Raw genomic sequence first — 15,593 nt, forward strand, 5'->3', positions numbered from 1 at the left:
CGGAATTCTAGTTTCAGTTGCGTTTATCTGTCCGTCTGTCCGTCTGTCCTTCTGTCCGTCTGTTGGTCAACAAGATAACTCAAGAACGCCTGGATGGATTGGTTTCATACTTGGTGTGTTGGTAGGGTGTGACGAAAACTGGAAATGATTAGATTTTGGTCCCCCTAGTGGCTTCCCTTGGTACTGCAGCGCAACTTCCGGTTTTGATATCTCGCGATCTGGACATGCTAGGGTCATGAAATTTTGATGGATGGTAGCTCTCGTGCTTGGAAAGAAGTCACATGAGTTTGGGCCCCCTAGCGGCTTGTTCTGGAACTGCAGGGCACTTTCTGGTGAAATGTTTAAAAGCCAATAAGTCCAGACAGGAACAACATATTTTCATTATTTGTGGTGTGTAGGTAGCTGAGAGAGAGATGTACATAATTAAATGCAAATTATGCAAATGAGGACTTAATTTGCATAATTAATGAGGAAATTCTATAATTACAGTGTTTTACATTATACTACTTACATACATGTAATGTATGTAACCTATGGCAGGCGGAACTTCAACAGATACTAAATTATGCAAATGATGACCTAATTTGCATAATTAATGCGAAAATTCTATGATTTCGTAATGGTGAATGATGAGAATGTCTTCATTATTTTTGGTGTGTAGGTAGCTGAGAAAGAGATGTACATAATTAAATGCAAATTATGCAAATGAGGAGTTTATTTGCATAATTAATGAGGAAATTCTATAATTACAGTGTTTTACATTATACTACTTACATACATGTAATGTATGTAACCTATGGCAGGCGGAACTTCAACAGATACTAATTATGCAAATGATGACCTAATTTGCATAATTAATGCGAAAAGTCCAGACAGGAACAACATATTTTCGTTATTTTTGGTGTGTAGGTAGCTGAGAGAGAGATGTACATAAGTAAATGCAAATTATGCAAATGAGGACTTTATTGGCATAATTAATGAGGAAATTCTATAATTACAGTGTTTTACATTATACTACTTACATACATGTAATGTATGTAACCTATGGCAGGCGGAACTTCAACAGATACTAATTATGCAAATGATGACCTAATTTGCATAATTAATGCGAAAATTCTATGATTTCGTAATGGTGAATGATGAGAATGTCATACTTGGGACATCTGTAAGTTAATCAAAAGTTAACATACATCACGATGCATATATCATGTTAATGCAGAGGTCATTTCCACAATTAAAGAAGAAATTTACATTTACATATCAAGATCATATTTCATGGAGGTATGAGATCTCGGAATTCTAGTTAGTATATATTATTATTACTGTAACACATTAAGACCAAAGGCTTTGTTTCTCCACTTCATTTCAGTGTTAGAGGGTCAAGACACCTGGGGAAATGTTAGTGCTTCTTCAGTTAAAGGCTACAATTAACCAATAGAAAGGTCAGCTGTGTTTTTGACCCATGTCTGATGAAGGCCAGTTGGGTTGACCCCTGGTGAAGAAACCTTTTCAAACACTGTATATCAACTAGTCAGAGATATGGTCTGTAAATTTAGCCTCTACCAGGCTGAAGTGGCTGGAAAGAGTTAAAGCTAAGACATTGGCCAAATAGACAGATAACATGCCAGGGGAGTTAGTCTTCTACTGTACTGTACTATACTATACTATACTGTACTCCCCTACCATGTTATCTCAGTCTATTTTATCAATTTCTACTCTTTTCTGCTACCTCAGAAGCCTGCTAGAGGCTAAATGTACTTGTGAAATATTCTTAGAGGCTTTCTGCTCCCCCCCCACTTTACTTTGAACTTGACAATCTATCCACAAACACCTTGAATTTCTCCCTACAGCAAACTTACATCACTGTACAGTGACTGATTACCCATCTGTCTAGACTTGTCTCATTAGAAAGACATTCTCTGAGGCCACATCAATTTGATTTGTTGGTTCTGGGATTAAAAAGAAATTGTGAACTGAAACGAGTGAAAGGTATTACCTTTGCAAAGCATTTTACGTGGAATCTCATAATTCCACTTTGCTTCTCAAGAATATCTTGAACACCTGGATGTCTGAAGTCTGCATGCCCCGGGGATAACATTGGTACATGTGCATATCTCTGTAAATTTTTGCTCTTATATTTTAACTGACAGTGTTAGGGTACATGTATATGGTGGAATGATGAGAGGTGACACTACCAAAGAGTTTTTGTCAGAAAATAACTTCAGTGGTTGACCTGTTAGGTCCCAGGTGGCAGTACCAGATTAACCTGAGGAAAACATTGTCTGGCAAAGTTCCGATCAGACGTAATCTAGAACCCAACAGATAAGCATTGCGTGATACATTTTAATGGGAGGGTTTTCCTAAAACATGATACCACTGGTATCTGAACTGTGTGTGTTTTGTGTGGAACATTTTTACCTTTTGTCACCTGCAACTGATAACCTTCAATTTTGATCTGAAAGTCTTATCCGAGTTGTGATCAAGTGTCAACCTAGAATACTGTTTTGTAGATTTTGCCATTTTTGCAGTGCGCTGAAGTTCATGGTTTTCTGGGTAACCTCAAACTTCCAAAACATTTACTCTTAGTCTTCGCAAACTTAGAGAACTTACAGTAGCATGGAATCTGTCATCAGTCAGAGTGTTAAGGCTGCAGTCTGTTTTTCTAGCCTGTAGACATGATATATGTCCTGTCTGTGTCAGAAGGCTGTGCTGGAAGTGTTGATAGATCCTTCTCTTCTGCTGTGTTCCCTGCTATTAAATGGGGCTTTTCTCACCTATGGTTAAGACAGTGGTACATGTAAAAGGTTTGGCCATATGATTTACAGGGGTGTGCATGGGGGTTGTGAATTTCGAATTGTGTAAAATTTTGTGCACTTAGAAGAAGCAAAATTAAGATAAAACCACATCAAATTTGGTTGCTCCAGGAGTATGTCACTCCCTACCACTATAGACTTTACATAGCTCAAGATTTCAAAAGGATTTGATTTTTAACTTTATCCTATGTCATCACTTTGTGCTACATGTTCTTGCATTTTTTTTTTGCATTTGGTGATTTTTCCCAGCCTGATTTGTGCATTTTCCTTTAAAAAATTACCATTCTCAAGTAATATCCTCATTTATGTATATACAGGGAAAATACATGTAACAGAAATGTTTTTCCGGAAGTACACGTATACCTGACATATTCTCCGATGTTTGGGTAAATGACCTGTATGCCCTCCAGTTACCTCAGTAGACAATTTAAGTATGATTTAGGTCAAACTGCTGGACTGACATCGCGTTGAACATTTCTAAGATATCTTTTGCACCACATGTGAGGGTAGAAAAAATCTGACAAATTTATTCACTGATGTTTGCCTCATTTATTAAAGGATTGACATAACAGGTAACTATCACCTTTTCAAGATGTCAAACCTGAGACCAGACTGTAAGGTTTGAACCATTCACACCGACAAGGACCCCTGTTCTTTTTGTTAAGTGTGGTGGGTTCTTTATCATGCTTGAGGTGTTGCTCTTCTCAAAAGCAGGACCTCTTATATAGTAGCTTTTATGTCCCCTCTGAGAGGACAATTCCTTAACTGAAGCTAGGTACTCATTTGCACCCGAGTCCAGTGAAGAAATAGTAAAGTGCCTTTTCCAAAGGCACAACACCGGTGCCCAGAATATGTGTTGAGGACGGTGTTATGTTTTCAATAACATATATGAAACCAAGTGTGCACATAAAAAGACCATGTGAAGGTAAACATCCTGGCTACTGTAGTTGTAGCTATCAAATATCACTTCCCTTTTCCTGGTTTTATACAAGAACAAATAAATGTAATTAGACCAGCCCCTCAGGCACATGTGGCGATGTGTGACGCAGGCCCGTGAGCTCACAGCCATCCTGCATTTATTCCGCCCACACGTTCATCTCAAATAGCGCCGAAAAACAGACAAACGCTGTGATCAATTCCAAACCGCACGCCATCCTCTACCTGCAATGAAGCGGACCGTGAGAGCGTCGCATTCACTAGGTTTGTCTGTCGTTTTTTTAGAAGATATTACTGTGCGTATGTAGCAAACATTAGCTTCAAAGCAACAATTTTTGTTTTTGTGTATAAATAGCATAGGTAGGAGTAGATATCATTTCAAAATGGTGCGTCACCAATGTACTGTAAATTGACCATTTCGTATTGCTTACATGTAACGTTGCCTTAGATGAATTGGTATCAGTACCTTTCTTTCAAGTGTACATTACATTTTTTATGGAAAAAAAAAGATCCTTAATTTCTGAAGTCAATAGCTGTAGCATTTTGAGCTCATTGTTCTTTAGTTTCTTTTCTTTTTATGAGCAAGCAGCCTTCTCTATTACATTGTACGTGTTTCATGTTCAGTTGGTGTGTAATTTACTGCTCTGTGTGGTCTTCATGTACACATGCCAAAGATTGGTGGGTGCAAATGGAAAACAATTTTGTTCAGCAACAGTTTTTGTTTTCCCTGTGTTACAACTGTATATATTATACAATTTTACATGTACCTTCTTACCCCAAGCGGCTTTTAAGACATACATGTACGGATGTTATTTTTATGCACTGAGATGTCATGGGGTGAAAATACAGGCTCATTTAGAAGGTAGATCGAAAGCAATCAGGATTTCCTGTTTTTCAATCAATGGCTGTCGGTTACAGTAACTGCAATTTGTAACGTTGTAATAAGTCTATTGCAGATCCTTGTCTGGAGGCTAATTGCAAATAACATGATTTATAGATTGATCAATAATGCAAAACAATGACAATGGTACTAGTAGTAGTACTAGTATTTAAATTGCCAAGGCTATACCAACTCATTTTCTTGGCTCTGGGATTTGCCTGTTTCTTTTATTTTTGGGGGGCTTTAATACGAAAAACAAGGTTCAAAATTGATCATGTGAATTAGAAACCAATTTGTATGTGTTGACTTTGTGACTCCTATGGTAGCATTTGGGAGTATCACAAAATGCCTCAGAGCCAAGAAGCAACAGATCATAATTTTGTTCCATCTGTCCCATGTATAAACTGAATTTTAGGTTGAAGAATGTTCTGCATAAGACGGAAGAAAACTGCCATAATGATGGTGGGAGCTAGGGGGAGCTAGTATGCCATCTGACCCATTTCTGTCACATCCAGTTGTAGGACTGGGCAGACACTCACAGTTGGGCATATAAATTAAATATAAGATAAGAAATGTATGCTAATTGTATTTTGTCTGTGTATTTTTTTATTTGACCATATCAAGAACAGGTGTTGCCTGCTGTGCTTTTCTTGTCTTCATTCACACTGTAATATCTATGGCAATCACTCGTGATCTTTATTTGCAATCAGATACAGATACACTGTAATATATATATATATATAATGGACTGAAAGGTCATGTTATATTCATATCTTTGTACAGGGTTCTAGAAGCTGCCCACGCAGTTGCATTTCCTAATGATATAAGACTCTGTTATTTTGTTTGCTTGGCGACAGCTTGCGTTAATATGACCAGTTGAGTGCTTTGCTAAGGTGAAAGGAATTAAGTTGAAATGTCAGTATCTGGTCCCCATAGGTTATAGGCCAAATTTGGTATCATTTGTAAATATCCATCTACCTGATCTAGTGAGAAAAGGTTAGTGCAGGTAAAATTGCAGCTGTGCAGGACCTAACCTGCACTGGTCCATGTACTGGGTTAAGTGACTGAATGTAGACTTTTACCTTTAAAACGAAGATATATTTTTAGTTCGTCAGTCAGTGTGTCTGTGTGTGATTTTGGTTTAAGTATAGGCTTAGGTGTATTGTGATGATATTTTGAACATAAAGGAACATAAATGGATCATTGAAAGATCGATTTTGGGCCTCCAGGTGCCTTTCCTTGGTACTGATGATGACTTTTATTGATGGGTATGGTATTGCAGCAGAATTTCTGTTTTTTGTATCTTTTGCCCTGGGGATGATTTTTGGGTGGGTGATATTAGTGATAGCATTTGATGTCCAGAAAAAGTTGTGTAAGCTTGGATGCCCTATCAACTTGTTTTAATGCTTATTTAAACCATCAAATTACAATCTAAGATTGACAAAGGTATGTACTTTTTAAGGCTGTTATCATATCCAAATATAATTTGCCACACAGTTATATGATCGTCAGTTAATTATGCTATGCCATTCAAAAGTTTGGGGGTGTCAGGTAGTTTAGAACATTGTGCATGACAACGCAAAAGAAAGTAGAGTGTAAAAAAATTCCTGACTGTCCCCCGAGCATTGAATGGTAGAGTCCTCAAGTTAAACTCTAATCAAATCAAATTAAATATGTAAAATAATACTAACTAGAAAGGCCAATATTTGCTTTGGAGCAAATACAGCGATGGGTTCACCACATTTTACGACATGGCAGGGAAAGAATGGGAAACACAAGGGAAAACAATGATTTACATTGATATAACTATAATATGAAGTAAAATACAACTAAAACAACAGTTGGATAGCTATTCCCTACTTTATTGGTTAGGATTTTTAATTGCATAATGCAAACTGTTGATTTTCTAAAATAAAAAAAAAACGTCCATGCCCGGCATTCCAATGCTGGAGCAGGAAAGCTTGAAATACCTACCTAAACACTTGAATACAGACATACTGTCAGTATGGAAATGCTTCTGTGCAGGTGTTAATCAAGTTAAATCCCAACAGCCAATCAGCAAGAAGTATAGAGGAAAGCTGCATGCCTATTGGTTGATGCCCTGCATTCCATTGTCATGACTCATGCCCAAACGTGGTAAACAAGGCAGACTAACACAGTAATACATTTGCTATAACACAGCCAAAAAACTCAAATAAAACCATTCTAAAAGCCTGTATCACAATAATTTAAAAAACGCCTAGGGGTATTTGCCCACTGTACCTCCATACCAAATTTCAGGACCTTAGGCCCTAAAATGAAGAAGCTGAATCCATTTAAAGATATGGCAGGAGGAGGAGGAGGAGGAGAAGGAGAAGGAGAAGAAACATCAGAAAAAGCAATATGGTTTCACCACACCACTTCGTGGTGTGGTGAACCCATAATTAGTAAAAATAACACACCCTAACTTATAACCTACATGTAACCTTCACCATCATCCCTAACCCTCACCACCCTCAATTATTATTTCTTTTCCTTATTTTGCGTGAATGTACGTGCATCATTTGTGTTTTTCTTTTCTTTTTTTCCTTCCCCGTTTCCCAACAGGCTGGCCTAGTAGATCAGGGAAACAGAAAGGTTCGAGTAAAGGCCTGAGTAAGGCAGAGTCTGCTGCTATTGTGACATTACAGCCTCTCATGGAGGTAGAAGGTATGTGTTGTATAATATCCTCTCTATAAACTAACATGTGCAAACAAAGGTTGGGTGTACCTGGTCGTTTGGTGTAATATAGCCAGCTGTCGCCACACCGCGTGCCTGCAAAGCTGGTGTGTTATACTGAAGGGCGGTTATACCGGCTATACAGATACAGAATTTTAGCTGGTGCAAGAATAATTTAGTCTGAGTTGTAATAATATAAGTGGGGTCGTGTGGTGTAATGAAATGGTGTTTGGCCCAGACCCAGAGGAATTGGGTTTGAATCCAGCCATGATACCGATCTTGTGCCCTTGGGAAAGGCACTTTGCACAACTTTCCTAACTCTACTCATGATAATAAAATTAGTACGGGACTGAAAGGTAGTGCACCAAACAGATAGTGTATGATATTTGTACTCACTCTCCTAGCTAGCACATATTGTGGTTAGCTTAATGGTTTTACGTAACAGACTATACATGAGGAATCAATGGATTTTTCACAGCATTTATATGATGTACATGTACTAATGTCCATTGTTGGTGTGTTAACATTTCAGGGATAAGGTTTTACTAAACCTCAGTGACATGCATGTTGAGTTTTTTGTATGTCCCATTTATACGATGAAAACTCACCTTTGTACACAGTATGTACTAACTATTCAATTTTTCTGCAGTCTTCATAATGCATGAAAACAGGTTTGTATAGTACTAGTCACTACTGCACTATGTAGTACAGAAGTTAGGAGCATGCACACAGCACTTTGTAGGAACTAGAGTAAGCAAGAGTGCCCCCTAGCACCTTCTAAAATATTTGCAGCACATTACAACTCACATCTTGTAGCAGCAGTCACAACCAACGCAGGTACATGTATGTACCTGCTCACAACGATTCCAAATGTTATATACTAGCACCCTCTTGCAGCTGCTGGAGAAACTACATACATGTACATGTACATGGTTATTCACTTATGTTAACTACATCATGATGGTAAAGAATATATGACCGACCAATAAGGCGACCATTGTCAAAAATTTCTGGTGGTCCCTTAGATATTTTCCCATGTATCAAGAATCCTGTCTATAGTGACCACATGTGTACTGTGACCACTTTCTTCTAGTCCCCAGAGTGGTAACCAGACAGGTTTGTTATTAATACCTTACCAAAAACTAATCAAGTCAATTTCGAAGTAGTTTTCTGGATTTTGTTTAACTCTAAGGCACTTAACTGGTAAGAATCCCCAGAGAAGGGCTGGTGTGTTTCCGAGTATTGATCGATGATCAATAATCGCTCCTGTCTATCAATCACCATGTACTGATCAATATGTTTTGCCACTTACGAAATTAGGAAAAAGCAGACATTTTTCTCTGATACATTGACAAACACTGCAAACTGCTGAGCCTAGAACTGTAGTAAAATTTGTGGAAAAATAAAGAAGTCGAGTGTAATTACCCCAAATGTTTGCAGTTAACCTAAAAACCCAGACTGCAAAACATGATTGTAATTGTAGGTGCCAATTATTTTCTGTAAAGTAAACGTAAAGCAGACCAAGCAAAAAAATAGGTTAATTACAATGTAGTCATATGGGCTTGCCTGGCCCATTTCTGTCAGCCAATTACGGAAATAAAGCAATGCTTGGATTACATGTATTGTAGGTGAGAAATTGGACCTTGAGAAAGGATAGTCATTGTTTTTGCCAATAAAAACTTCAAATTTGTAGCCTTTTAAAATCAATATCCATAAAGTAATTTTGAAATTGGACCTTTTAGGAAACTACACCTGAAATATTCTGACCAATTTTATAGTTTATCCATACAAACTATCATTGTGAAAATACAAACAAAATCTACGTACAAAATGAAGAAAATAGAATAAACTGTGCCCACAACTGACTTTTTGTGATCGTCTCAAAGAAATATAATTAGCTACTGTAATAAATACACTATGTGACCACCCAGAAATATTCAAAACACCACAACTCTTTAAAAAATATATCCCATGTGAAACTGACCTTTTCCTGACGCTGACAAAAATAAACATTATATTCAGCCGTAAGCCCATGATATGTGGCCGCATCACACACGTTTCTGCAGAGACCATGCCCTTCAGAAAGCAGTCTGTCAAACTGATATTATCAGTGGAGCACACTCATCAATAACTGTACTTCACTCTGTGTTAAAACTGACATCAATCGTGGAGGTTCTTCCGGGGAGAGAAGACTGCCATAAATACCATCCTTTTGATTACGATCCAAAACGTTTCTTTTCGGTCATATCTTCACATGAATTTATCACACTGTCAAATTTCCAGAAAGATGGAAGGTTCCCCTGTGATGTTTTCAAGCTTAATGTATCGATGTACAAAATCAATACAGATCAATATGGCTGTCTGACACTCTGTCACGCAAGAGAAAACACAGGGAAATTGCCTATTCCTTTTCACACAGGATCTGTGCATATACAAATGTACGTGCTTTCTTCAAGTTCAAGGCAATTGGCATAGTACACAATTCCACTGAAAATATTTCACCATTTGCAGTAACTTGAGAATTAATGACTCAAAATGAAGATAACTACTTTACAAGTCTGAAAAATCTTTCATCCTTAGCTTAAGGCCAAGAGCAAGTAATTGCTGATTTAATTTTAACTGCAATCTACCATAATGTTCAATAATACAAGCTGAAACAAAAGGTTTCAAAATTGGTATCAAAAAGCTTTGGGGATCAAATCCGGTCAATCACAACTGGAGGACAATTTTTGGTTAGGAAATGATTGGATACGGGAATAACTTAAGTCCACACGCACCCGTCTGGCTAACGTCTTTCTGTCAGAATCCAGGATGCGGTCCATTCATTAACGAGGAAGACTCAGTGACAGTATTGACTTTGGGTGGATCTAACCTTCAAATCACATTTATGTGTGGGGCCATTTTAGGAAATCATAACTGGCACAGTTTACCTGGGTTTAAGATGCACACCACCAAACTGCACTTAACATTTTTTGGAGACTGCAGAAAAAGGATATACATAGCAAAACACAATTTGGGTTACAGGCTCAGAATTAATTTATAAATCATACAATAGTGTAGTATACATTTGTAGAAATAAGGTACCTTTTTTCACTCAGAACTTCAGAAGATTTTCTGTCCATTCCATGTCCAACTCTTTACTGCTGTCAAATATTTGTGTCACTAACTATTTCCAAAGTATTCAAAATATTATCTATCCCAATCATTTTCATCCTCAATTAGCAGATAACATTTAAAAGTCGTCTTCTGTTTTAGAAAATGTTGCAATGTAGGTGAACAACGTTTAAAAAAAAAATCACATGTTTGCAGATATTAGAGATTATGTATGTGCCTATTGATTTAACCTTGGATGGCAGTACCGGTATAATGATTATTACACAAGTGTCCTTGGCTGTGGTTCAATTCTGGCAACCACACCCCACACAACCAAATAACGCACATCAGCATGTTCTGCGCCTGCCCAAAACCCCTAATTGTGCATAGCCTCTTTTAAGTACTGTATTACCCACACAACTTGTGAGTATTTACTTAGAAAATACATGACTCCAACTGTTTTTCCTGTCTTACTCTCTCTCTCTCTCTGTCTTTCTTTCTATCTCTTTTCCATATATAATACATATCGATAAGGAAAATAGAAGGATAATGTGTTAAAGGAATATTATTTATTGTAGATATTGCTAGTTGATCGTTATTCCTATAATGTTGATAGCCAAATTAGAGAATGTAGCAGATTATGCAATGTACAAGTCAACGATACCATACAATACAGTGCATGTACATTTGTAGTACAATTTTATAATACAGTACCGTAACAATACAGAAACTATACCAAGAGTTCAATTCCAGTATTTAGACTTGATTGCTCATTGGCTACATGCCAGATGATTTTCAAACAGGGAAGCAACAGATGCAATCAGCAAAATTAGCTTTTCCTCCGCAATTTGGCAGAAGTTGTGGACACATGCAGTAAAATGAAAAACAAGCATGTAGCAACACCGCCTGTGGCCGTTGGCTAAAATTGATGTGCCCGGAAAAACCAGTTGATCCCTATTGGGTATTGATTGGGTACCCGCAGCGGCTGTGACGCAGATAGGGGCCGGCAATGTTCCTACAGGATGTGGCGTGTAGTTTCTCTGTGGGATGGACTGATGTAATCTGTGGTTTTCTGGCCATTTTACTCATCTTTGCTCTGTTCTGTGAGTATATGATTACCACTAAGCGCCCCCCTCCCCCTTACACAAACAGTAGACCATAACATGCTCCCAAGTCCCCATAACCCAATCTCTTCCCCCTGGATTATGACCAGCCCCTATATCTGAAACCACATACATCATACGTCATATTTATGCACCTGCAAGTTGCTTTGATAGAAGTACACTTCAAACAGATGGATGTACAGTTAGCAAAGGTATTTACCAATTGTATACATGATTTCAATACTGTGCCAATATAATTTTCAGTATGTAAATCCTCAAATCCTAAAGGTAAATGCATTTTGCTGATGGTACAATAAATTGAATAATGTTGTCCATGGATTTTAGTAAAAAAAATGACACTATAAACAGTCTGAGTTTCAGATTTTGTTCTACATGTATAATGATTACTTATGTGACACAAAGCAGCAGTTGTTAGTCTGATGTATGGTAAACAGTTTTTATTAATATCATGTTTGTAATCTAACACTAGTTAGCTAACAGTCATGTTTTTAAAGCTTTCTTATCAGAATGCTGGGCTGTCCAGTACCTGAATACTTCATTTAGTGGTAGAAACTCTACTTTGAAATTCAAAACATCTTTCATAACATGTTTTTTTTTTCTGTGCAGCATATGTTTAACCGCAAATAACATGACACATTCTTGTACACCCCATATGGGGAATATAACGGGATATTCAAGCGTTACACCATAGGACTTAGCGAGACAGCCTGTCTCTTGTTGATATTGCTCCAACAAGCGTTATTCATAGTTGCGACGTGACTGGGTTACCATACAAGGGTGTGTAGGTAATTGATGGATTTGTGCAATTTCCATATGGTTTGTGTTTGATATGGCAAATATTTGAAGTCGTCTCAGTCAGATGCCGACTGGCTTTTATGACATTTAGAATCAACATGAGTGTGAAATTACATAATAATCATTCTACTGTAGATAGGGAAAACTCGAAAAAAAGTGACAATAAACATAATTTAGTTCATAGCAAAAATTCTATCAAAGTAAAAATGACTAGAGGTCTACGACGGTTGTGCGAGTGATCTTCCACCAAGCAATTCAGTTGTGAATTTTATATGAAATGAGCAACTTCCAGTCCTTAAAAATATTCAGACTTTTTAGTTCTTTTCAAGGTATGACAGTTTTTCACAGATGTTGAGTTAAGGCAATATGGCATTGTATGAATGATTTTATCAAAAGAATGGCTGAATGCATCCATGTGCAAATGAAAACCTGTCATGTATATAATACTTCTGATGGATTGCAAATTACATGGGCATAAAATACAGCTCGCATAACTATTTTTGGATGAATGGGAATATTTATAACTCCCTACAGGCTTTATGTTATAAAGTCAAAACCGAATTATAAATTTGTGTGTCTATTTCTGAACAAATGACAGGCTTATGGATGATTGTTGTTATCTTTAATGTGCTGTACATTAAATTGCTTCGTCTTGTGGTATGGCAGATTTTTAAGGTTTATCAAATTTTGACTTGTTCTTATCAGAAACACTTGTTATGACAATTTGTCATCATCATTTGATGTTGTACCGAAAGACTGTCAATCACTCTGTAACGTCCAATCACAGAAAGCTCTGCTTCTTTCATCAACATGTCATTATGTGTCATTTTCCCGATCACCTTGGATGATAGAGTGAACGGCAACTATTTGTGTGCTCCAGTGTAATATCATTCGCTGAGTTGTTATGCTTGAGTCACGTTTTCCTACCACCCATGTTTTGTCATTATCTTCTATTATTAACATCAAATAGCTGTCGCCGCAATGTATGTCTGACAAGAATTTGACAGTGTCAGGAGTGTCACTGACACTGTCATCCTATTTATGATTTGTAATAATCTACAAGTAAATGCATATGAACGGAGCTTCAAGTACATTTTGTATGAAAATGAGCTCTAGGAAAATAGCTATCAAAATCTACTGTTTCTGGAACATTTTGACTGTGAATAACATTCACAATGTGCCTAAAATAGTAATTGTTTGTATCCATTGTGTAACTAAATTTTTTAAGTGCCAAAAAAAGAAAAATCTAAAATTTGAAGCAGCCTTTCTACTATTGTTATATTTGCAGTAAGAATGTGTTGTTTTAAGTTTAGTCTTGCTGTATATGGAAGTCGAATGAAAATTGATGGATGTATGCTGTACAGTTGCAAATGATAAGCTAGCTTTGTGTATATGGGTATATATGAACATGCTGTATATACACTGTTATTGTGATCACATTACAACACTCATGACATTCATGCATCCGTGCATTGCTTTCCATATCTGTTGCTATCTTTTATTTTTTTCAGTTGAAATGCATTTTCTACACAGAAAAAGCTGCCAACAAATTCAAAGACGAGTACTACTTGGGACCACCCTTGCTTTGGAAAAAGAAGCCATAAAAAGTGCCATGAATACATCATAAAAATGTCCAAAAACGTCCGCCTCATCATACAAAAGCTTGACATTGCCATGCAAAATGAGTCATTTGAGCAAAACCAACTTCAGTACTTTTAAAAACCATGTCCTTTTCTTCAGTGCCATTATTGCAGTTATCTAAAATGCTTCAGAAACTAGCCTGGAATCCAGCCGTGACTGATATACCAGGTCATGCTCCAATCTACTTCTGCCCAGCCTTGTTACCGCTGGATTCCAGGCTATTCAGAAACAAACTGTAACAGTAACTTCAGTAAATGTTTTGCAAGATGTTGGCAGATTTATGTGTGGCTAATTTTTTTTTTGTCATTTCAGTTGCTTCCCTGTTCATCTGACTGTCTTGTCTCTTACACCTGTCCTATGACTTTCCCCTTTTAGGGTCGCTCAGTAAAAAGCACCAGCTAGGACCCAACATAAGTAGAATGGTGTCCTTCTTTGAAGGAGGTACGCCTTCTCTTTCTTTGAGTGTCTCTTTACAGGTTTGCAAGAGCAAGACCTGTTCTGTTTTACCCTTATTTTCTGGATTTCGTTTAAAAGAAGAAATGTGCTGTGATTGTGCAAGACAAGACATGATTTGAGTTTTCAGAAATTGTTGATTTTTGTGTGAGCATGTGTTATTATTCAGCCAGCCACATGTAGGGAAAATAATTTCATATCGATATTTGCTGTATTATCATACAATAATGTGTTGTTAGGACAAAATTCTTTAGTACCTTTTATCATATTGGGACATTATTAAATTGGTTTAGCAGGCATGTCAAACCTACAAGTAACTGCTAATTTATTCTAATTATCGTAGGATTTTAGATCGTCCTGTAGAATGTAGTACATTCTGCTATATTATTATAACATGCTGTTTTCTCTCTTTTCCTTTTGTTTGTGTGTAGATCAAAAAATCAGTAAGCACTTCATACGTAAGTCAACCCCCCGGCCTCATTCTTTTTTTCCCGTCGCCAGTGCCGTTATACACTCGACATGGCTTAAGCTGACAAAATGGCAAAGAAATTTGAGTTGAAAAAAAAAAAACTGCATGTTCACAAGCTCAAAAAATGGTCTAATTTTGGTGACGTACCTGTGAATAGACAACGATTTGTTTTGGGGCTTGGCCAGAAGTATTCCATTGAAATTTTGCAGGTAACTCCCACATTGGCTGCGCTGCATTTACATGTATGCTACACTGGTTAACATAAATTTTACTTTCAATATCTTATAGCTTCAAATCTCTCAGCTTTTATTTTTCACATCCTTGCTTCAAATTTAGATGCACGAACAACAACACTGCTGTTAGTGCTTTGCACTTGGATAGAAAAAAAAATTCTTGACTTCTATTCAAATTGTGATGAATTGTTATACCAGATTTGGCATATATATGGCACATGCTATCCAGTGGCATGTTTGTCTGTGTATGTACATGTATGTATGCAAAATTACTGTCACTTGTCTTGTGCAATCCATTCCATGTGCCGGTATTTTGCTTCTTCATCAATTTTTTTTTCTTTTTGCCAAAATCTTTCCATGCTTTTGAAGATTTCTGCTTCTTTCCTAATTCCTTTCGAGCCTCTACTATCAATGCCAAAACTCTGGGGTACTATCAGTATAGTAGTTGATAATGTAATC

At 37.1% G+C, this 15,593-nt stretch overlaps 1 protein-coding gene across 14 annotated transcripts in view; it reads left to right on the plus strand.

Moving 5' to 3' along the window:
* Positions 1-15,593, plus strand: part of LOC109470402 (cyclin-dependent kinase 17-like) — a 60,959-nt gene that overhangs the window by 19,018 nt on the left and 26,348 nt on the right. For 5 of the 14 annotated variants that reach the window (XM_019769372.1, XM_019769423.1, XM_019769396.1 and 2 more), the window contains exon 3: positions 7,216-7,317. The exons of 2 other annotated variants lie outside the window; for them this stretch is intronic. In XM_019769372.1, the coding sequence (XP_019624931.1) occupies positions 7,216-7,317 (102 nt within the window). Of the gene's footprint in view, positions 1-7,215; positions 7,318-14,354; positions 14,421-14,863; positions 14,891-15,593 lie in introns of all 14 variants that reach the window. 7 more of the 14 variants (XM_019769343.1, XM_019769351.1, XM_019769365.1 and 4 more) reach the window with 3 other exon arrangements.

Source organism: Branchiostoma belcheri, unplaced genomic scaffold (assembly GCF_001625305.1).
Source record: "Branchiostoma belcheri isolate BF01 breed outbred unplaced genomic scaffold, Haploidv18h27 scaffold10, whole genome shotgun sequence".
Taxonomy (NCBI): Eukaryota; Metazoa; Chordata; class Leptocardii; order Amphioxiformes; family Branchiostomatidae; genus Branchiostoma; species Branchiostoma belcheri.